Below are 22,747 nucleotides of genomic sequence, written 5' to 3' on the forward strand. Positions count from 1 at the left end.
GCCAGCAGCTGTGGGTTTAAGTCTTTGTGTGGCTACAAAGTACTCCATAGGCTGTCCTCTTTTCTGCCTCAGTTTGACTAGCTGTGAAATGGGGACAAAAAAAAACCCCTTCCTCTTTCCCTTATCTGAGATGAGATCATGAGCACCTCGGGCTAGAGGTGGTTGCTTGTGTAGGTTTGCAAAGCACCCAGCAGGGTAGGGAGCTGGTCTCACTGCCGATTTATTATAGAACAGCCCCCACCCTTTGCAGTTTCACAGTTTGGCTTCTCACTGGCTCCAAACCTTGCATCAATTTATTACCAGCGCACTAGAAAAACAATTACCCATCCGTGCAGCTCTTTATTCATGGTTGGCTTTGAGAGAGAGAGAGAGAGAGAGAGAGGGGGAGTGAGTATGCTTCGCAAGACTATTTGTTTGTGCTTCTTCCATCACTGAATCTTTTATCTTTCCCGCACAATGTGACGGGAAGATTTAATTACAGCCTGATTGGATTAGCGGGTACAATTTACAGTGTGTTCCCATTGTTGAGCCCATATAGTAAAGGGTGAGACATATGCGTAAGATCAAAGGCCTCAGATTATTTTATGTAGTAAAAATGGTCTGTCTAATTAAGGCGGGTTAGCTTTGTGAATGGGGAAAGAGTAAACAAATAAACAGGAAATTCAATTAAAATAAGGATTATGATTTTCTAGAAGATGCTTCCTTGGTTTTTAAACCTCTTCTGAGCTGACGCTGTGCAGAAAGGGTTAACGGAGTAAACCAGACAGCTTTGTATGGAGCTCGATCTGATGATTATCATGACCCTTTATAAAGCCATGGTGCAGCCACACCTCAAATACTAGGCCCAGTTCTGGTCCCCACACTTACAAAAGGATAGAGAAGAACTAGAGAAGGTCCAGAGAAAGACGACAAGGATGATGAGTGCTATGGAGGGGCTTCCATATGAGGAGAGACTTATGAGACCTGGCCTGTTCTGTTTAGAAAAGAGATGCTTGATGGGGGACCACGAGAAGGGTTTCCAAAATACTAAATGGTAAAGAGAAAGTCAGTAGGGGTTTATTACTGACTAGCTCTCACTAGACAAGAACGAGGGGTCACAGCATGAAGCTAGTAGGCAGTCAGTTTAAAACTAACACAAGACAGTTCTCTCTAACCCAATGAGTCATTGAAGTGTAGAACTTGTCACCACCAGATATGGTAAAATCTGTGTCTAGCCAGATTTCCAAAGAGATTGGATACATTCTTGGAGGAAAGGGGCGTCAGTGGCTAATGCGCAGGAGAGTGAGGGGAACAGCCTCTGAATCACAAGCTCCTAGACCTTAAATGCTAGAGGTTGCAAGTGGGAGAGGAGCAATGGAGAAAACCCTGGTGGTGCCCAGTTCACTCTCCTTTCTAGGAGACTGGGCACTATGAACTTAGGGTGTAACCCAGTAAATGGCAGTTTTTATGTTCCTATGTAATGTTTTGGGATCCAGGTTAACCCATCACCAGAAAAGGGAATTAAGACTGGTCCTGAGGTTTAGGGTTACTGGGCTTTGGAAGACTAGGCTGTGAGTCCTGGCCTTGCCCTAACCCTCAGCTCTCTCTGCTACTCTATCCCCCATATCTAGAATGGGGATAACAGAATACCCCTATCACAGACAGATGTGAGAATAAAAGCCTGGGAGGTTGTTAGACATCCAGATGCCTCAGAAGCAGAAGCTGTATGAGTACCTAAGAATTACCATGTCAAATCAGACTAGCTGCCCAGCCAGGCTGGTTATACTCAGCCCTAGATGCTGCAGAGATGAATAATTAAGCCCCAGGCATGCATGGATTTAACTTTACCCACATGAGTAGTTCCATTGACTTGTTTAGAATGGCTCAGCGGTGGGAGGGAAGCAGGCACGCCATGCTTGGAGAATGGGGCATCTGATGGCTTTTGTCTCAGCATCCAAAAGTTGGCCAATATCCTAGCACACACAGGTTTGTAGGTTAGAGTGTTCTGCACATGCTAGTATTTTGAAGTCTCCAACTGGGGACAGAGCACAGTAGATTTAGTGTGGAGGGAAGCTGTCAGGTCCTCTTTGGTCCAGGACACTCTGCTTTTCCATGACCTCAAATTAAGCCTTTTCAAGCTGAGAAGAATGAGGGCATCTCCAGGAATGATCACAGCAAGGAAACAACGGACCATCTGCCACAGGAAACCAGATATCTATAGCCTTCACACCTGGGCTGCTGCATGTGAGGACGGGGAATGGGTTAGAAACAGGAGTCAAACAGCAAATCTCCATGCCTTGCAGAGATGGGCAAGCCAACAAAGTAGCAGGCAAAAGAGGGGAAAGCGGGAGTGATCAGGATTTGGGGGTGAATACTTGAAGGTCATCTCCTGCACCTTTGAGGATGACAGTAGATGGAACTATGCATGATCCAGAAGGCAGGGCTGGGATCCAGAGTGACCTGGACAGGCTGGAGAAACGGTCCACAATTAACCAGATGAGACTGACCAAACATAAGTACGAAGTCCAGGACACAGGATGGAATAACAGCACGCACCAATACAAACTGGGGGATGACTGACCAGACTGCAGCACTGTAGAGGAGGACCTGGGTTGACAGTGGACCATAAGCTGAATAGGAGCCAACGGGGTGCTCTTGTTGCAAGCAAAGCCAGCAGCCTCCCGGGTTGTATGAACTTGAGTGTCCCTTGCAAATCAAGGGCAGTAATTTTCCCACTCTATTCAGCACTGATGAGGCCTCCCTGGAGTCCTTGGTCTGGTTTTGAGCCCCACTCTTCAAGAAGGAGGTGGACAGATTGGAAAGAGTCCAGTGCAAGGTGGCAAGAATGATTAAGGGCCCCGGGAGGCAGGACTGATGATGACAGGCTGACAGAGCTAGGATAATTGAGTCTGGAGAAGAAAAGACTGAGGGGGTATTTGATCCTAGCCTTCCAATCCCTGAAGGGTGATGACTGAGAGTATAGAGGTAGATTTTTCTCTGTGGCCACAGGAGAGAGGACGAGGAACAGGGGAAACTGAGGCTGGAGATAAGGAGGAACTTTCTGACTATGAGCGAGTTGAGCACTGGAACAGACTGCTGGGAGACATGGCAAAGTCTCCGTCCCCAGCAACGTTCAAGAGCAGGTTGGACAGACATGTGGCTGGACTGGTTTAGTTAGGGCTGATTCTGCCTTGAGCAGTGAGCTAGATTAGATGTGACCTCGTGAGGTCCTTTCCAGCCTGACTTTCCTATAATCTGTAGCCAGCTTAGGTCCTTGACTGTAGCTTTACAATGCAGCGTGGTAGCTTGGAAGTTCTTAGAGTTCCTGAAGCTAGAACTTGAATTCGACTGCTTGAAAACCATAGGGCCCCCATGTCAGAGCCAAGGAGAATCTCTTCCAGCTGTTAGCAGTATAGGGCCCATGACATGTGGGTGAGCTGTTCTAAGTCCAGCCAGGAGAGGGCAGTGGTATCACACCCTTCCCTCCTGGGTTCATTCATGCCTTGCATTCTCTGTGGAGGTAGCTAATGAAGGGTCTAATTAGGAGGTTGCATTTATGACTTTGATGCTCACCTCAGCTGGGAATTCATAGGCATCAAGGTCATTTCACTGCTGCCAGCTCTGGCTGACTGTAAATCTCTGCCTTTGAGCAGTGGTTCTCAACTTTTTTTGTACTAGGACACATTTATAAACACTGGTCGCCAGTCCTGATCCATTGCCCCTCACTCCCTGTCCCCTGCCCCAAGGCCTCCAGTGTGTGGAGTGGGGGGGGGGGCATGGGGCCCCCAAGAAGCCCCTTGCAGGCTGGAACTCTGTCAGACTGCAAAGGAAACCCCATAGTTTCCCATGTTTTCTCCTTTAAATGAGAATCCACTTTAAAAGTTTGTTCACAACCCTTTCATATATTGTTGTGATCACGGGTTGAGAAACACTGCCTTAGAGCCATTACCATCTGTATGTCCTCCATTCTGTCTCATATAGTGGCCCTGATTGTTTGCTACCCTGAGGAACCAGCTGGATATCCTCGATCCTGGGATCTGATCTACTATGCTAATCCCAGGACAGCTTGGAGTACTACTCCAGGCAGTGCCAGCTGGCCGTGGCCCTGATGGCTCCTTGGAGGTGTGGAGGCACTATACCTTCTCATAGGCATGCTGTGGGCACATGCTGGGGAGAAGGGAAGCTGTCCTATGAGCTTGAGGCACCAGGTCTGTGGTGGCAGGAACTGCTGCCTGCTGCTCTGGAAAGAAGCCAGTTCCCAGGGTTTTGGTAAAACCTTGTCCCTTCCACTTCCAGGCTTCTAGCTAGAGACAGACTGCTGCTGAGTTCCTTTTTGTTGCCATCACTCAGAATCATAGAGGAATTGGGCTGGAATGGATCTCCAGAGGTCAAGTCTGAACCAGACCAGATATGTCCTTGTCTCACCCATTCCTAAAATGGTCCAATTCTTATGGTTTATTTTAAATAGCGTGGCAGTCCCAGCCTAGTGTGGGCTGCCCCATAGAAAAGAATCCCTAAATCATAGAGAAGTCAGGCTGGATGGTTTGGATAGGACAGGATCATTCCTGTCCAAACCATTCTGTACTTATCCATTGTCAAACCTCTTGGCAAAACTACGTTATTAGCCCTGACATGACACCAGGCATCCCATCCGAACCTGTTGGAGAGAAGACCAGGGGACCATGTCGGTCAATGTCCTGTTGCTGCAAAGGGTGTTAATATATGCTCAAGAGCCCCCAGGTGGAGGCCATGCCCTTCTGCTACAGGGGAAGGCAGTCCCTCCAGTAAGTCCATTCCAATCTGATTTTTTTTTGGGGGGGAGAGAATTCCTTCCTGACCCCAAATGCAGTGTCAGGTTGACTCTGAGCAGAAGGACAAGACCATCTAGTCAGGACCCTCCAGGATTTAGTTCCCAGCAGAAGCATTGGCAAAGCCCAGTTGCCTTCCCCAGCCTGAGCTGTAGCCAACGCCCAGCCATCATCCCCTGCTTCCAGTGGGAATTGAAGTCCCATATGGACACAGAAATTTCACTCCACGTTGTTTCTTTCCCTTTACAATCCACATTTCAGTCTGAATAAAGTCTCTTCCTAGGAAAGGGGCCTGGGCAAATTGCTCTACTTTGTTTTCTCTATTCTGGAGCCTGTGAGGCAGGCACTTTAGACTGCTTCTTAAGACTGTGCCTCGAGGACTATATTTAGGTGGTTTCAGATCTGCCAGCATGGGACAAAAGCATTATCCTGAACAAAGGGGTCCAGTGACGTCAGGGCAAGTGGGAATGAAAGAGAGAAGAGAAAATAGGTTAGGTCTTCTATCAAATGAGTCCATTATGCCTGGTACTGAGCGACAGTAGTGCACTCTGGATTGCTGCACCTGTGTTTTAAATTGATGCACCAGCTGCAGTGACCAGCAAAGCTTCCCAACTCTCTTCACATTTTGCTTTGGGCTTGTGGTTTCTCTCTGTTAAGATCCCAGGGAGCAGTTTTGAGCTCCGTGTGGAGGTCAATGCTCCATAATTCTCTGGCATCTCATCCCCGTTCCCAGCTCTAAAGGATGGAGGTGAAGGGCTTGGTTTTCAGAGAAAACTAAGGGCATATGCATAGACTGGGGATAAAATGGCACTTCTCAGGTGCTTGGGACCCTTTCAGCCACACAACATTAATACGATTTGGTGTGGAAATCTGATTCACCTGATAAATCCAACAGTTTCAAATAGGAATCCAGAGTGTTAAAAAGCTGCTCTGTTGTGCCCTTTCTGAATTTCTTGCAATAGCAAAATGGCTGCACTTTTATACCATCATTAAAAGACAAGCGTAAACTAAGAGCTGGCATTTTTTGAGGGGTGCTATGAACCTCATAAGGGGAGCCTTGAGCCTAAAAAAGTTGAGAGCCACTGGCATAAATGCTCAGTGTGTGCAGCGTATACTGTGGGTATCAGTCCTTCAGATGCATGTTACAATATAGTCTTCAGCTTTCTCTACAGGACTAGACTCCAGGTTCTCTGAGTCTATGGGCTGGGCTGGGTCCCATGGACCATGCTGCCTTCCCAGGCTGGAAGGTTGCTTTCTCAGGCCTTTTTATAAACGTTTTAAGAAGCATGTTTTATTTAAGAGCATGTATTGTAGAAGCAGGATATTGGCCGCTGTGGTCCCCCTGCTTTACCTATGTCAGGTTAGGGTGTTATGTTTTGTATTGTTTCGGGGTTGATGGTAGTTTTATGAAAAGTTAGATTTTGGATTTGTTTAGGGTGGCTTGGATAGGGCTGATCCTGCCTCAGACAAGGGGTTGGACTAGATGGGACCTCTAGAGATTCCCTCCAGCCCCACTTCTCTAGGATTCTATGACTGAATCTATGAAATGCAAGAGACAAGGATTTCTTAGAATGAGATATCTTATTAGACCAACCGCATAGTGGGGATGGAGTTAGACAAGCTTTCAAATCAAGACCTTCTTCCTCCACTCTGAGCAGTACAAAGGCACCACAACATATTAAAAAACCTTGGAGTCATGATAGAGAGTTCTCTGAAAATGTTAGTTGCATGTGCAGCAGCCACCAAAATGGTTAAGGGCTTGCAGGCCAAGCCCTACGAGGAGAGACTAGGGCATCTGGACCTCTTCAGCCTCCACAAGAGAAGGTAGAGAGGCGACCTTGTGGCTGCCTATAATCATGGGGGCGCAGAAGGGAATTGGTGAGGCTCTGCTCACCAAGGCACCCCAGGGGGTCACAAGAAATAATGGCCATAAGCTAGCAGAGAGCAGATTTAGACTGGACATTAGGAAGAACTTCTTCACAGTTAGAGTGGCCAAAATCTGGAATGGGATCCCAAGGGAGGTAGTGCTCTCCTCTACCCTGTGGATCTTCAAGAGGAGGTTAAGTAGGCATCTGGCTGGGGTCATCTGAACCCAGCACTCTTTCCTGCCTATGCAGGAGGTTGGACTCGATGATCTATTGAGGTCCCTTCCGACCCTAACATCTATGAATCTATGAAAAAAGCCAATAAGAAAGGCATTGTTAGGATGGGGATTGAAAATGCAATCAAGGACATCATCATGATGCTATACAAATCCACAGGGCATTCACATCTTGAATCCTGCATGTGGTTCTGGTGTCCACATCTCAAAGGGTTAGAATTAGAAAAGGTCCAGAGAAAGACAACCGAGATGATGAGGGGCACAGAGCAGTGGCCAGACCAGGAGAGACTGAAAAGGCCGGGACTCTTTTGTTTGGAGAGGAGAAGACTGAGGGGAAATAGGATTGAGGTCTATAAAATCATGAAAGGTGTGGACCAAGTGCTCAGGGTCAGGGACTGTTGTTCACCAAATCTACTATAACCAGGGGAAACCCACTGAAATGAGCAGGAGATGGACTAAAAAAGCTAACAGGAGAAAGGACTTTATTATTCATCTTATCATTAGTGTGGTATTCATCACAACAGGAGGGGGTAGAGGCAGTGAGCAGAGCCAGATTCAACAGGGACTAGATGGATTCATTGAGGATAGGCCTATTGATAGCTGTTGAAAAGAATGGTTGGAGGGGTTTCCTTCTGGCCTCTTGCATGCAGAACGTGGTGGATGTTAGGGAGGGTGTTGAATTGGGGATGGATTGCTCTAGAGATGCCCAGTTTGATATTCTCTCTCGATAGCATCCACTCCTGCTGCTGTCAGAGACAGGACCCCAGGGAAGATGGATCCCTGAGACCACTGCTCATGCCCGTAACTCAAGTGCCCTGTGCCTAGGGGATTGGATTCTTTCTGCTAGCATTGCCTGGGCTCCTGGCAGCCCAGGGCTATAGGGGAGACAGGGCCCCCAGCCCTCATTATTCGCTTCCTCCCACCAGTGGCAGCAAGACAGCCCCCCTGCTGTGTCTGCTTATGCAGCACTGCACGGCATATTTATAGTGTGTGTATATAGTTAGTGTAATTAGTGAGCGCGTGGCACAGACAAGCATGCTGGGTTTTTTTGTTTTTTTTGTCTGTCTCAACAGGGTGGGTCTTAGTTACTCTGGCACCGATGCCAGGGAACCAGCCATTGGGCCTCAGTCCTGTCCCTTGTGTGATGGGGCCTAGGTTGTCTCAGAGATCAGTGTCTGCATGGGTTGTCATTCTGCTCCGGGGGTGAGGGAGGTGGATGCAGGCTTCCTCTAACCCAGAGCACTATAAACATGCAGTCTGTTGGTGTCCCTGCCAGCTGGGGTTATACTCTAGGCTCCCCAGTTGGCTGCCTGCTTTCTCTGACCTGGAGCTGAAAGACGCTGGATGTCATCCTGGAAGAAAGCAAGATAGAGATGCACCTATGGACCAACTAAATCAGAGTTGTATCAGCTTTTGTGGACCTGAGTTTGCTTCACCAGAGGCTGTGAAAGGACAGGTGCAGGCTATCTAAATAGAGTGATTCAGATACCAAATAACACAACCACTTGCCTCTCTTTGAATCCTCAAGGCAGTAAAGAGGAAGGAGTGGGGGCCAGGGCTGAGAGAGGCAAAGAAATGATAAAGCAGACAAAAGAGGTCACAAAAGCTAATCCCAGTACTGGGATAAGGATCTGTGGTGGTCTCCATTTAGACTAGGCTTAACACAGTCCTGTCTGTGAATGATTTCTTGTCCTGTAACTTCATGTTCCAGTTGTCTTTAAACTTTATTCACGAATGCAGCTCATCAATGATCAGGTTGAACATGTAAAGATCTATCCAGTCCCTGAAATATACAGGAAGACAGAGGTTTGTCTTCCATCCACATTGCTACCATGGTCCAGTTGTTTTTTAAAGCTTTGTTGTTTGAGAACAGCTACATGGAGGTCAGGGATGGGATGTCCAGGAAGGTCACAGTGTTCTGCTATAGACTTGGGTGTGTTTCTGGAACTGATGTCAGATCAGTATTTGTTTATTCTTATATGTAGGGGTTGTCCTGTCTCTCCAAATTATCTTAGGGCAAAGGCAGAAAAGCCATTGGCCTGAGCAGGCCCTGAGACTGACCACCAAAGCAGGCTTCTGGACTTTGCTGGTTGTGGGGCTGGGAAGGATTTTTTTTTTCATCTCCTTTGCAGCTGTTTGTGGGGCTGGGGCTGGGGAAGGGTTTTGCCTTCCTCAGAGGCATTAGGTGTTGGCTGTAGCCAGGGCTGGGGCTGGGGACTGGACTATGCCAGTGTTCCTGCTGGGACTCAGCCTTGGAGGGTCCTGGCCAGAGGGTCCTGCCACTCCACTCTGGCTCAGACTGATGCCAGATTTGGAGTCAGGAAGGAATTTTCCCTCCTACTTGGATTGGTAAGGACTCTGGGTGGGTGCAGGGAGGAATTCACTTCTGTAGCAGGGACATGGCCTCTGCCTGGGATCTCTCCAGCATTCATTAACAACCTTTGCAGTGGCAGGACATTAGCCGCTGTGGTCCCCCCGCTTTCCCCGTGGCAGGTTTGGATGCAATGTCTTGCACTGTGTCAGGGTTAACTGTGTAATTTTGCTAGTAGAACAATGGATTTGTCTGGGATGGTTTGTACATAGCTGATCCTGCCTTAGGAAGGGGGTTAGACTACGTGTGACCTCTGGAGGTTCCTTCCAGCCTCACTTCTTTAAGATTTGATGATTGATGGGATCCTTTAGATCTGCAAACTGCAATGCACTTGCTACTAGTGTCTCAGCTCTGACCCCAGTGCCAAGCACCTTATGCCACTCATTGCAGGGCTGATCCCCTTCCTGGCACAGCTGAGTGCAACAGAGATACTGTCAGAGATCCAGGGCAGGGTTTCAAGGTCAGTCACTTTTTGACCCTGAAGAAGAAATGGGCCATATTGGACTCTGGATGTCCTAACACTTCCATCCACTGTTTCCAGTCCAGGAGGGTGACTCTAGCCTTTATAATGCCTTCCTTTGATCTGCAACTCTTGGCTTGCAAAATGCTGGCTCCCATGGATGGATCCATCCTGGTCCTAGGAAGCACCTGGCTGGAGCAGCCCAATGCTGAGAGAAGATCCTGCACCATTGAAGATTCTCATCAAGTGTCTTCATGCCAGTGGTTTCCATTACGTCCTAGGTCTTTCCTCACCTCTGTTCCTGGCTGATTTGGGGAAGATTATTGCTGGGTGTGACTGGTTGCATTCGAGTCACCTTAAAGCTCTTGGCTTCACTTGATTCCCAAGCCAGAAGTCCTCACTGATCACGATTCAGAGTGCAGAAGTTGTAGGACAATGATTCTCAACTGGAATGCTGTAGCACCCTGGGGTGCCTTGAGATCCTTTTAGGGGGAGCCACATGATGTGGGCAAGCCTGATTCACAAGATAAACCCAGAGATTTCAAATAGGAACACATGGTGTCACCAACCTTCTGCCCTGCTGTGGCCTTCAGAGTTCTTTGCAAATGAAAAATAGCTCTATTATTTTTTCCACAGTCAAAAAATACATGTAACAGAGGAGAGCTGCCATTATCCAAAGAGTCCCTTGAGTCTAATGAGGTCTAGGAAATACAAGAGCAAAGATTTCTTTGGGTGATATTATTGGCCCAACTGCATTGTTGGGATTGGGTTTGACAAGCTTTCAAATGCCAGAGCTTCTTCATGAGATCCGAGGAATCAAAGCCAACACAGCAGTGTGTTGTTTTTTTGAACTCCAAACAGGAGTGAAAACTCAGAGCTGGCATTTTCTGAGGGGCATCTTGAGCCTAACAAGGGGCAGCTCCAGGTTAAAAAGGTTGACAACCACTGGCATTGGGGCACTGCTAGACTATAGTTTCATAGTTTCTAAGGTTGGAGGGGACCTGAGTAGATCATCTAGTCTGACCCCCCACCATGGCAGGAAATAATACTGGGGTCAAACGACCCCAGCAAGATGTTCATCCAACCTCCTCTTAAAAACCCCCAGGGTAGGAGCCAGGACCACCTCTCATGGAAGCTGGTTCCAGACCCTAGCCGCCCTGACCGTGAAGTAGCGCCTCCTGATATCTAACCTAAACCTGCCCCCTGCCAGCTTGTGACTGTTATTCCTGGTCACTCCTGGCAGTGCATGGGGGAACAGTGACTCCCCCAGTGCCTGCTGGTCCCCCCTGACTAGTTTATAACAGGCCACTAGATCCCCCCTCAGCCTTCTCTTGTGGAGGCTGAACAGGTTCAGGTCCCGCAGCCTCTCCTCATAGGACCTGCACTGCCATCCCCTGATCATGCGAGTGGCCCTCCTCTGGACCCTCTCGATGCTGTCCACATCCCTCTGGAAGTGCGGCGCCCAGAACTGGATGCAGTACTCCAACTGCGGCCTGACCGGTGCTGCATAGAGGGGGAGGATCACCTCTTTGGACCTGCTTCAGGTGCATCTGTGGATGCATGACAGGGTACGGTTGGCCTTCCTGACTGCCTCCCCACACTGCTGGCCCATGTTCATCTTGGAGTCAATGATGACTCCAAGATCCTTTTCCGCCTCCGTGCTGACAAGAGGGGAGTTCCCCAACCTGTAGGTATGGTGCCGGCTGTTCCTCCCCAGGTGCATCACCTTGCACTTGTCTGTGTTGAATCCCATCCTATTCTCGTCCGCCCACCCTTGTAACCTGTCTAGGTCTGATTGTAGCCTGTTGCATCCTTCCAGTGTGCCCACGTCCCCCCACATCTTAGTGTCATCAGCAAATTTGAACAGGGTGCTTTTTACCCCCTCATCCAAATCACTGATGAAGATGTTGAACAGTGCGGGCCCGAGGACCGAGCCCTGCAGAACCCCACTGCCCACGTCCTTCCAGGTTGAGAAGGACCCATCTACTACCACCCTCTGGGTACAGCCCTCCAGCCAGTTGGCGACCCATTTGACCGTGTGGGTGTCTACACCACAGCCCCCCAGTTTCTTAATGAGAACGGGGTGAGAGACAGTGTCGAAAGCCTTCCGGAAGTCCAGGAAGACTATGTCCACTGCTACCCCTGCATCTAATGATCTGGTGATCTGATCATAAAAGGCCACCAGGTTGGTCTGACAGGACCTGCCACTGATGAACCCATGTTGGTTGCCCCTAAGCATGCAGTCCCCTGCTGGCCCCTCCTGGATGTGTGCCAGCATAATTTTCTCGAACAGCTTGCCTAGGATCGAGGTAAGACTGACTGGCCTATAGTTTCCTGGGTCCTCCTTCCTCCCCTTTTTGAAGATTGGAACCACGTTGGCCCTCTTCCAGTCCTCTGGGACCACACCAGAGCACCACGAGTGCTCACAGAGCCGTGCCAGGGGTCCTGCAATGACCTCGGCCAATTCCTTAAGGACTCTAGGGTGGAGATAGTCCGGGCTGGATGACTTAAACATGTCCAGCCCCTCCAGAAGCTCCCTAACTAGTTCCACGCTAACCTTTGACCCAGGTGTGCCTCCCCTGGGGCCCGAGGGGGGCCCAGCAGGGAGGTGGCTGTTCTGGTCCCTACTTAGGAAGACAGAGGCAAAGAAATCATTAAACATGTTAGCTTTGCTGTCTGGTGTGACGACCAAATTTCCCATTGTGTCCTGCAAGGGCCCCACATTACCCAGGACCTTCTTTTTACCCCCTATGTATTTAAAAAAGGACTTCTTATTGTCCTTAATCTGGGAAGCTAGTCCCAGTTCCATCTCTGCCTTGGCCTTCCTAACTACCCCCCTACATCCCCGAGCGACTGCAGAATAGTCCTCCCTGGTGATGACCCCTTCTTTCCATTGGGTATACGCCTCCTTTTTAGCAAGGAGACATTCCTGGATGCTTTTAGTGAGCCATGGAGGCTTGTGTGCTCTCCTGCTGCCTTTGATCCTCGTTGGGATTACCTTCCTTTGGGCTTGGAGGATCGCCTCCCTAAGGAGCAGGCTCTCTCCTTGGACATCTGGCTCCCCTCCCCTCTGGGACCTCAGCGCATCCCCAACTATCCTCCTTAGCTCGTTGAAGTTTGCCCTCCTAAAGTCTAGGGCCGCTGCCTTACTGTATGCCTTTGCCACCTTGCGCTGGATGGTGAATTCCAGCAGGCGATGATTGCTGTCGCCCAGGTGGTCGAGCACCCGCAGCCCCCTCACCAGGTCATCACCCATGGCCAGCACTAGGTCCAACAAGGCGTCTCCCCTGGTGGGGCTGTGCACTTCCTGGGTTAGATGGAGGTCCTGCACTCTGGCCAAGAACCTACGTGAGCGGTCAGACCTGACTGACTGCTCCTCCCAGCAGATATCCGGGAAGTTCAGGTCCCCCATGACTACCACATCCTTAGCCTTCACTACCTCTGTGAGCTGACCCAAGAAGTCCTGGTCAAGCTTTTCTCCCTGGTTGGGAGGTCTGTAGTAGACCCCCACCGTTAAATCTCTCACCCCTTGACTGCCTTGTTCTTACCCCCCACAGGGGAAATGGCAAACAGGGACTATCCAGTTCAAGAGTGTTGGGGAGGATGTGTCTGGAAAGCTAGGACATATGGTCCTGTGGCATGCATATCTCATGCAGCAGGTGAGACTTGATATTCACTCTGGGACTAGGTGGCTGTGATGGGTGCATCTATCCAGCATATGCTGGGTGGGCAGCAGTGTTCACAGCCTTCCAGGAAGTTCTCTTCTCCTTCAACAGCTGGGAAAAGCCTTCTGCAGGGTGCAAAGGAGTCACCTTCTCTGCTCTTGATTGCTCCGAGTTCAGATGCCTCCTCTGAGGGGTGAGAGCTCATTGAAGTGCCCTTATGATGTGGGGTCTCTGGTGCCTTCAGGAAACCCATCTCCACATTCGTGGCTGGTTCCTGTCTCTCCTCTGGGGACCCACAATCCTAGTATGGACAGACGCTGCCACAGCTACACATGGCAATGGGTGAGTGTGAGTATGCCCAATCCCCCACCTGACTCAGCATCTTTCTGGCCCTTCTTTAGGGCCTATGCATGGCCTCCTGAGTGTGCGGTGGACTCCCCAATGCCAGCCTGTTGGCAGCAACCTGGCACAGGAGATGTCAGATGGCTCCTGCCCTAGTGGGGGCACAAGCCAGGCTCCCTGCCAGGTGCCTTCCCCCTGTTGCTTGGGCATGGTAGCTAACACATGCCTTTCTGTCAATGTCCATGGTGCCAGGGGGAATAGGACTTTGCTGTGAAAGGTCAGGCTGGCTGGCATTTACATCTGTAGAACCTATTGGAACAGGTCACAACCCCCTTTCAGCTATCATCCCCCGGCACTAAGGGCTTGGCCACATTTCCCCCCCGCTCTCCCAGCAGCCTGGCTGCCATTCGCCAAAAAGAAGCTTCTCAGCTGAGGTTCAGAACATTCTGCTCCTAGCAAGAAACCCGTCCTCCAGGCTGACTCACAGAGCGACACGGAAGAGGCTTCCTATTTGGACATATCGGCACCAGCTGTCTCTTCTCTGCCGTCCCCAGCCTCAGCGAGGCAAGCCTGTTTCTCTAGCCCCAAAGCAACCTAAATGCTGTCAGTTCCTTCCCAGTCGATCTAGGCAGCAAAATCTATGGGTCTCCCACATGCCCTGTGTTACGGCAGCGTGGTGAAATTCCTGGAAGCCTCTGTCTGTTTGTTTTCCATTGTAGGAACCTTTCTGTTGTATGAGAATATTAGCTTCATTTCTGCATGTCCTTAGCAGCCTTGTCTTCTGCCACCTGTCAGTGCAGACTTCCTTTCTGGTGGCCATTGCATCAGCCCAAGGGGTTTCCTTAGGTCTTCCTAACAGGGCTTTCTCACACAGTGTTTCCTATGGTTAGGATCCCTTTTAGGGATCAGGCATAAAGCCTAGGTGCAAAATAGAACCAGACACATGACATACAGCCCTGGGCTGGTGTAACTTATTCCAGTCCAGTGTGGAATCATCTGACGGAAAAATCAGGGGTCAAACTATAGTGAGACCGTACATGACATTACACTAAATGTTGTTTGTCCACATCTTATCCTGGGATAGTGTTTAGCTTATTCCAGGATAATCTTTAGCTCAAGACAGGCACCTGCTTCCCTGCCACTTGCAGGGAAGATGCTGCACTAGCTGCCTATTGTAAACTGTTATCCCAGGATAGCTGTGTGTCTGTCTGCTCCATGCCTGGCATAATTTACATTGGTGTGCAAACCAACATCAGGCCCACCAGTTCAGACCTTTCATGTGACCTGGCCCATGGTTTCCCCATAAGTTTCTCCACCTCTTGCTTTGCTTTGTTAAATATTGCCCAGGCTGGGGGTGACAACTGGGATGGGCAAATGCTCCTGCTGAGACTCAAACCTGGAGGATCCTGGCTAGAGGGTTTTGTCCCTCCACTCAGGGTCAGATTAATGCTGCCTTCGGGGTCAGGAAGGAATCTTATCCCATAGTCACAGCTTCTTCCTGGGATCTCTTTAACAACCTTTGGAGCAGTAGGACATTGGCTGCTGTGGTCTCCTGTGATGGGTTAGGTTCAGGTGTGATATCTGCTGTTTTGTCAGTGTTGATGGTAGTTTTGCTAAAAGGTTGGACAGTGGATGTGTCTGGGCTGGTTTGGATGAAGCTGATCTTGTCTCAAGCAGGGGTTTGGATTTGATGTGACCTCTGCAGGTCTCTTCCAGTCTGGCCAAAGATCCCCCTCTCCTGCCCCTGAAGTGTGGACAGTACATCTCATACAGCTCTCGCTGTCCCCATTCCCCATGCAAAGCCACTGGCTATGGCCTGGAAACAGTTCTGGGAGGCAGCTGTGGGTGTGTGGCAGCTGTGATTCTAGGCTGGGGGGAAATCAGGGCCCTTTGGGTTGTCTTCCTCAGCCAGAAATTCTGTGATCCTGGGTTGAGAATGGAGTGTGGGGTCCAGGCCTTTGCACTGCTGTGGTCATTAATGCAGGCAAATCATCTGCTCCCTCCTAGGCCATGTGAATGAATCTGTGGCCATTCAATGGCTCCCAGAGCCAGGCCAGGAAGGTTGTGGTAGGTGTTGGGCTTGGGATCCCACGACAGTTACCTTGTTGCAGCCAGGGAAGCGCTTTTTCTCAGGGGTCCCAATCCTGCTAGCTGTGTGGGCATGGGAATTGGGGCCACCCAGGAGACAGCGGGGTCCCAGTGCACTGCATCTTGTTGGAGGGGCAGATGCTGGAGTGACTGGGCTGTCCAGGGATCTCCAGGCAGGGTTTGGCCCCGACTGTGTAGGACACCGTGTGCTAGTAATTAGCAATGTGTAATCAATATGTTCCTCCCTGCCTACACACCATGCACATGCTTGCTTGCATGCATGCACACACACACACAATATCACACCTCACCCCCCCACAGCCACACCTCACACACGTGCATGCACACCCCTCACATACCCACACCGTATACACACACACCTCTCTCTCCCTTTCTCTCTCTCTCTCTCTCTCTCTCTCTCTCTCTCCTCCCACACACACCTCTCACATACCCACAGCCCATCACACACACCCCTCACCCGCATACACCTTCCTGCTCTACACATGCCCATTGCCATCCAGGCTTCCTGCTTAGTGCTGTTGCCTCTCACTCAGGTCAAATGCTACCACTGTCTGGGTAAGTTCATGCTAACCGGAGCAGGGCTGGTCTGAATGGTGAATACAGGGCGTAAGGAGTTCCCTGCTGCTCCACGGTCCCTGCCTGTATGTATGCTGTAGCCCATGGGAGTTGGGGCTAGGCTGGGATCACTCAACTCTTGACAAGAGACATAAACCAGCGTGGGCCCAGTCTCCTGTGCCTGGGGTTAAGAGTATGGAACACTGGGCAGGCGTTGCAAAGCAGCAGGCATGTGGGAAATCACCTGATACACACACATATGTGGAGGCAAATGGTCCTTCAGTAACAAGAGCCTCAGGATCTGCTAGTGAGGTCAGTGCCATGGCACCCCAGGCCCTGGGGCTTGATTGGCCTTGGAGGCATGGAGACCACAGCCTCTGGCCAGGGATTGCTCTTCCAAGCCAAGACATTGGGGTAGTGTTGTGGGTTGGCTGAGATCTAACATCTCGCGTGTGCATGCACATGCCTATACACACATGTGCACACACACATGCAGATTCTCCTCTCCCTTGGACACCATTGTAAAATTGGGATGCATGGATAATTAACACACTTGGAGAAAGGGGTAGATGTCTGTGGAGTATCCAGGGCCCCCAGACTCCCCCCTACAGGAAACTAGAGCCCTGCAATGGAATCTAAGGGCCCTTGCTGTGATCTTTGGCACACGGATGGTGACAGCTCCATCACTCCAGGGAAATCAGAGATATTTGAAACCAGCACAGCCCAGATCATAGCGCAGCTGGAGTGTGGTGGTGGTGGTGGTGGTGGTGGTTGGGGGGGGCAGGGGACAGGGAGGGGGGTAGGAGAATGGTAATTGATTTCCAAGCTTTCCAAACTGGCAGAGGTAGAGGGGGGTGGAAAAATGTCCCAACCTCCCTTCTCTCTCTCTCTGTCTCTCCCTCTCCCTCTCTCTCAAACTCCACTGGGTTTGGTTGGGCAATAGCAACTGCGATTGGTCCCAGGCCATCATGTGCTAAGCTTTGCTGAGTCTTTTGGATGGTCGGTGCTTGCATTCAATTGATCAGTTGCTGCACATTATAGCTCAACCTGCCAGTGAATCAGACCTTTTTTTTTCTTTCCATTTTCTCTCTCTCTCTCTCTCTCTCTCTGTCTCTTTTCCCCCCACTCCCTCCTTCCCTCCCTCCTGAACACCAGTCTTATTTTAGCTATAACCCAAGAGGAGGAGGAGGTGGAGGAATACAGGGCGGAAAAAAAATACTAGACATTGCAGCATCTAGGAAACCCTTATGAGTAGATGGTGGATGGGACCTACCTCTCTATGCTTTTTCATTTTTGGATTTTACAGGATTTCGTTGCTACATTCTGCTCCAAGATGATGCACGACTGACCACACACACACACACACGCACACACGCACGCACACACACTCACACCGGGAAAAAAAATATTAAGGGGGAAGCAGAGACCGCCGGTGAATTTGCAAACCCAACCTACATCTAAAGAAGCTTAAAGAGACCCCACTAGCCTCTTTTTTTTATCCTCAAGACTTTGCAAGCTCTTGAAGACAGCAGGATGATGCACGAGTGAAAGCAGAGACGTTGGAAGAGGGGCTTTTTTGGGGGGAGGGGGATTTTTAAAGACTATTTTTTTCCCCCAGTTGCAAATTTTTTGAATCTTTAATTTTTTTTCAGTGGGGGGAGGGGGGTTAAAGGCTGAGGGGATGCATTGATTTAAAGCCAAACAAATAGAAAACAATTGAGAAGAGGGGGGTGGTGTTTTTATTTTTTCCCCTTCCAGTCTGCAAAGCTTTTGCCAAGCTGACCAGGGACGGAGAGAGAGGGCTGCATTTTTGTTTCTTTCTTTTGCAACCATTGCCTTGCAAATATATATACCTATACATATGTGTGTGTGTGTGTGTGTGTGTGTGTGTGTGTTTGTGTATATATATATGTGTATATATATATAGGTATATATAATATATATATATTTGGTGGTGCATTTTCTTTATCCTAAGTAGCACCCCCCCCCTCGGGTTTGAAGGGAAGCAGGGGTGAGGAAATTGGTGCAATCGCTTCTTTTTTTTAATTGCATTTTGGGCTGGAGGAGGTGCTGAAATTTGCTAGATTTCATTGCACATTTCTTTATCATATCTCTCTCGCTCTCTATTTTTTTAAATGTCTCTCTCTTGCTTGGGCTGTCAGCAGCCTTTTTCCACAGCAGGCTTTTTGCCGGTGGTGCAGTGAGAAGATTTTTAATTGCAGGGGGTTTTTTGGCTGCCCTCTTCACATTTTTTTTATTAATCGGGGAATCTTGGATGAGGTTGAAGCATTGATTAATATTTTTTTAATTGTACGGCAGCTTTGGAGGGGCTGGTGCATTCATCTCTCTTTTTTCCCCCCTTCCTTTCTTGCCATTTTTTGGGGGGTTGGGTGGGGAGGGGGGAGCCGCACTGGTTCCTTTCCTGCTGGAGGTGGAGAGAAAAAAGGATGTCCAAGGTTTCTCCAGCATTCGCCAGCCGTGCTCCTGCTTGAAGACCCCTCCAAATCGCCCCATTTTCCCACCAAGCATCAGCAGGCAGCAGCTGATGGGATGTGATGAGCTTCTCTCCAGCAGCATCCTCAGCATCGTAACCCCCGGCCCTTTGCTCTCTGCAGGATGGCTCGGTTTGGAGATGAGATGCCGGCCCGCTACGGGGCTGGAGGCGTCGGGGGAGCTGGCTCCGGGGGAGCAGCAGGCAGTGGAGGCAGCCGGGGTGCAGGGGGCGGCCGCCAGGGCGGGCCTCCTGGGGCACAGAGGATGTACAAGCAGTCGATGGCCCAGCGAGCCCGCACCATGGCTCTCTACAACCCCATCCCCGTCCGGCAGAACTGCCTGACGGTCAACCGGTCCCTCTTCCTCTTCAGCGAGGATAACGTGGTGAGGAAATACGCCAAAAAGATCACCGAATGGCCATATCCTTTCTGGTGGGCCCCTTCCACCCCTTCTCCCTCCTAGCCATGGTTGCCTCATCCCTGCACCCCAGCTTCCCTCCCACCCCTCTTCTCTAGGCTTGCCTGGGCTCTTCATACCTCCCTCCATCTCCCCTCCCCCCCAGCCCATACATCTGCATCCCCTGCTCCACTGGTCCCACACCCAGACTTCTACACTCTCCCGCTTACCCATCCCCCAGTTGCAGACTCAGACATCCCTCCAGCCATCGGCACCTCCTCCCTGGACCCAGCCCCTTCCCCCTGGTCCTCAGCACTCTCCCAACTTCCCCTCCTTCAGGGATCCAGCTGCAGGCTTACCCCCACCCCCACCCTACACCCACCTGCATCTGCCTACACCCCAGCCCAGGGAGTACACTACCTCCATAGGGGGAAGAATGTAGGGGTTGGTGTCACCTTCCCCACCTGGAGATTGTTGGGGGGTGGGGTCTGCAGCAAAGAAGGCTGTGATACTGGGCCTGTTCAGGGAGATTAGGGAGCTCAGGGCCTCTCTGCTGCCCTTTGGCAGCCACAATTGTGGAGAGCAGGCAGGAGGATGGTCTGTGTTTGCAATACTGAGAAATTAGCCCCATGCCCACAGAGGGCCAGGCACTGCTTCTCCAGCTGCAGGGTGGTGGGTTGGCTTCACTTCTAGCCAGGGTGGGGGGCCTGAGAGAAGCATTTGGTCCCGAGAGATGAGTATGTGTTGCACCTTCCTCTTCAGAGATCTCCCATGGGTTTCTAGCCATTCCTGCTCTGTGCTGAATTACCTTGGCCATGTGGGGGGGTTGGGGAGGGGGCAAGCTGCCAGCAAGATCCATGGTAGGTTTGGGCCTTTTGTGGCAGCATCAGGCCCCTTGGGTACCACACACGGTGCCTGGAGACTTGCCCAGGAAGGATCCTGTCCCTGTGGCATTGTCAAAGGGGAGGAAGGGAGGGAAGGGTAGAAGAAGCAAGGAAGGGACCCTTCTGTCTTGGGGTCTTTCCAATGAATGGGGCCTCCTAGCTGGCTGGAGAATGCTGAGAAACTGCTACTTCTGCCTGTGCAGCCTCAACTTTGGTATGTACCACTCTTCTTCTCTACTACGATTTTTCTCCCCTTCTTTCTGGGTTCCCTGGAAGGGAAAGAGCAAGTCACAGAGACCCCCTTATTTTCCCCAGCCAGCACATGTCCCTGCAAAGCTGGCTGGCATGCCTTTGAAAAGGGCTGTGTTCCATTCATGCTCTGGTTGATGAAGGTCTTGCATGCGTTGTTAGCTTGGTGTAGTTTTAATCTCTGAGCCAGATGCCTTCATGACTTGATGCTGCCTCAGTTGGTGAAGTTATAACCTAATGTAGCATTGTGGTGGGGCAGGAGGTATGAAAGCTTGGCTGGTGCATTGGCCTGGAATTTGATGTGTGCTTTGTTGGTCCGTGGATACCCTTCTGTTGGGAGAAATGATCCAAGCCCCCAAGCGCTGTGGGTAAAGGAGTCCCTCTGGCAGTGCTGCCCAGCAGCATGGGTTTCTCTGCTGCCTGGCATGGACAAACAGTGCATGTCGGAGTATGGTTCTCAGCCAGGGGTTCCAGCATCAACCTGGAACAGTCCCTTTTGGCCGGAGCAGACCCTGCCCCCTAGGTTCCCTCTGAAGACTCCTGATGAATTAGAAGCGGTTTGGTTAGTTGCTGCTGAAAGCTGCCTTACTGAGTATGTGTGCTGCAGTGCTTGGCTCCTGGGCTGATGGGTGCTGTGGAAAGCAGGAAGGTGGAGGAGGTGGGGGAAGCACTCAAACTCCTGGCTGCTTTTCCAGGGTACTGGCTTTGTGAGAGACACCGATTTCTCTGACCTGTTGTTTCCTGGCCTATACATCCCCTGTGACCCCTGGGGCAGGGGCTCGGAGGCAGATTTTTACTGTGTTGTGCCCAGAGTCATGGAAGTTACATGGCTAAAAGCTGTGAGGTTCCTTGTAGGTCATGCTAGCTGGATTGTTCCCTCTGATCTACTCCCTAGCTCGGTAGTTCTCAGCCTTTGGAGACCTAGGAGACCCCTTGTTAGACTCCAAGCCCCCCCAAAAAATGTTGGCATTTTGTTTTCTCTGGGTTTTTGACTACAGAAAAATCCTAGAGTAATTTTTCTCTTGCAAAGAATTCAGTCAACCCACATCAGGACAGAATGGTTTTAACCCTCTGTTTTTCTCTCTGCAGTCTCTGGGTTTACCTTGGGAATCATGTCTGCCCACCTAGCTGTGCTGACGTTGGGTGGCACCCTTGAAAGGATCGCAAGGCACCACAAGGTGCTGCTGTACCCTGGTTGAGAATCACTGTCCTAGCGCCTCCCTTTTACTGCAGTGACGTGGGGTGCCCAGAGCCCATAGGCAAGAGTGTGATGGATATTTTGGCCCATCTTGTATGTGATTAGGGTAATGCACTATGGACTGGCACCACCCCTCCGCTCCTCATCTTCCCAGCCAGGGAATCTGTGCATAGCACTGTCATAAAGCTTCAAGGGAGTGAGGCACATGAGGCTGTGAAAGGAGTGTCTTGGAGCTGCTCACAAGTGATGGATGCTGGACAATTCAGGGGCTGATTCTGCCTTCACAAACTTGCCTTTCTGCGAGGGCCAAAGCCTTGTAGGTTAGATGTTCCTTGCACACAGATGACTAGACAGTGCTGAGCCTGCCTTCGTGGGGCTGTGGCACTGAAGGAGAGAGACTGAGCTACGTTAAGCATTCACATTGTAATGGAGTCAGCAGCCAGCTCCAGCCTAAGCCCTCTATATATGAGACCAGAATTGGGCACTGAAGCTAAGAACAGACATGGGATTTATCTCTGGATAAATCATGTCTATGTTGGTCTTGGAACAGAAGTCTCACACTTGGCATGGATGCAGTGCTGCTAACCCAGGATAACTGGACAGGTGCCCTTTTCAGTATCCCATGATAAACTGTCCCTGCCTTTTAGCCAGAATTTTTTTGTAGGATTTATTCTGAGACAATGGATATGGGCATCTGTACCAGTGTACTTTGTCCCCAGATAAAATGGTTTATCCTGGGATAAATTGCAACATCTGTTGGTGGCCTGAGAGCTCAAGACGGACTTTCCCGGGAAGGGCAGAGACCTGATGGAGCTTTGTGTCTCTGTGAAGATACTGTCTGTTGGTATTTGGTGTGCCAGGATGTGGTTGTAAATGTGTGTTTTAAGGGGATAGGCCTGGGAAGGAAATCATGGGCAGATGGAAGAGTATGAATGCAGATGTATACAGACGTTAGATTGATGTGCCTCCTGCCCCAGCAGAGGTTCTGGGCTGCTCCCAGTCAGAGATAGAATAACTTATAAAATCTAGTGGACTATTAATGTAACATACAAACCATTCAGGAAGAGTCTGTAACTCGTAGGCATTTAATCAACAAATGCAGGCCCTTGTATGGGTATCTGCCCCTTGCTGCTATAG

The 22,747-nt window shown here is 50.3% G+C and overlaps 1 protein-coding gene across 1 annotated transcript in view; it reads left to right on the forward strand.

Annotated features, from left to right (window-relative positions):
* CACNA1A (calcium voltage-gated channel subunit alpha1 A) overlaps positions 1-22,747 on the forward strand; it is a 151,090-nt gene that overhangs the window by 44,299 nt on the left and 84,044 nt on the right. The window contains exon 3 of the mRNA XM_090061117.1: positions 19,006-19,301. Coding sequence (XP_089917243.1) covers positions 19,006-19,301 — 296 coding nt within the window. The remainder of the gene's footprint in view (positions 1-19,005; positions 19,302-22,747) is intronic.

Source organism: Crocodylus siamensis, chromosome 8, assembly GCF_052110815.1.
Source record: "Crocodylus siamensis isolate JL-2025a chromosome 8, ASM5211081v1, whole genome shotgun sequence".
Taxonomy (NCBI): Eukaryota; Metazoa; Chordata; order Crocodylia; family Crocodylidae; genus Crocodylus; species Crocodylus siamensis.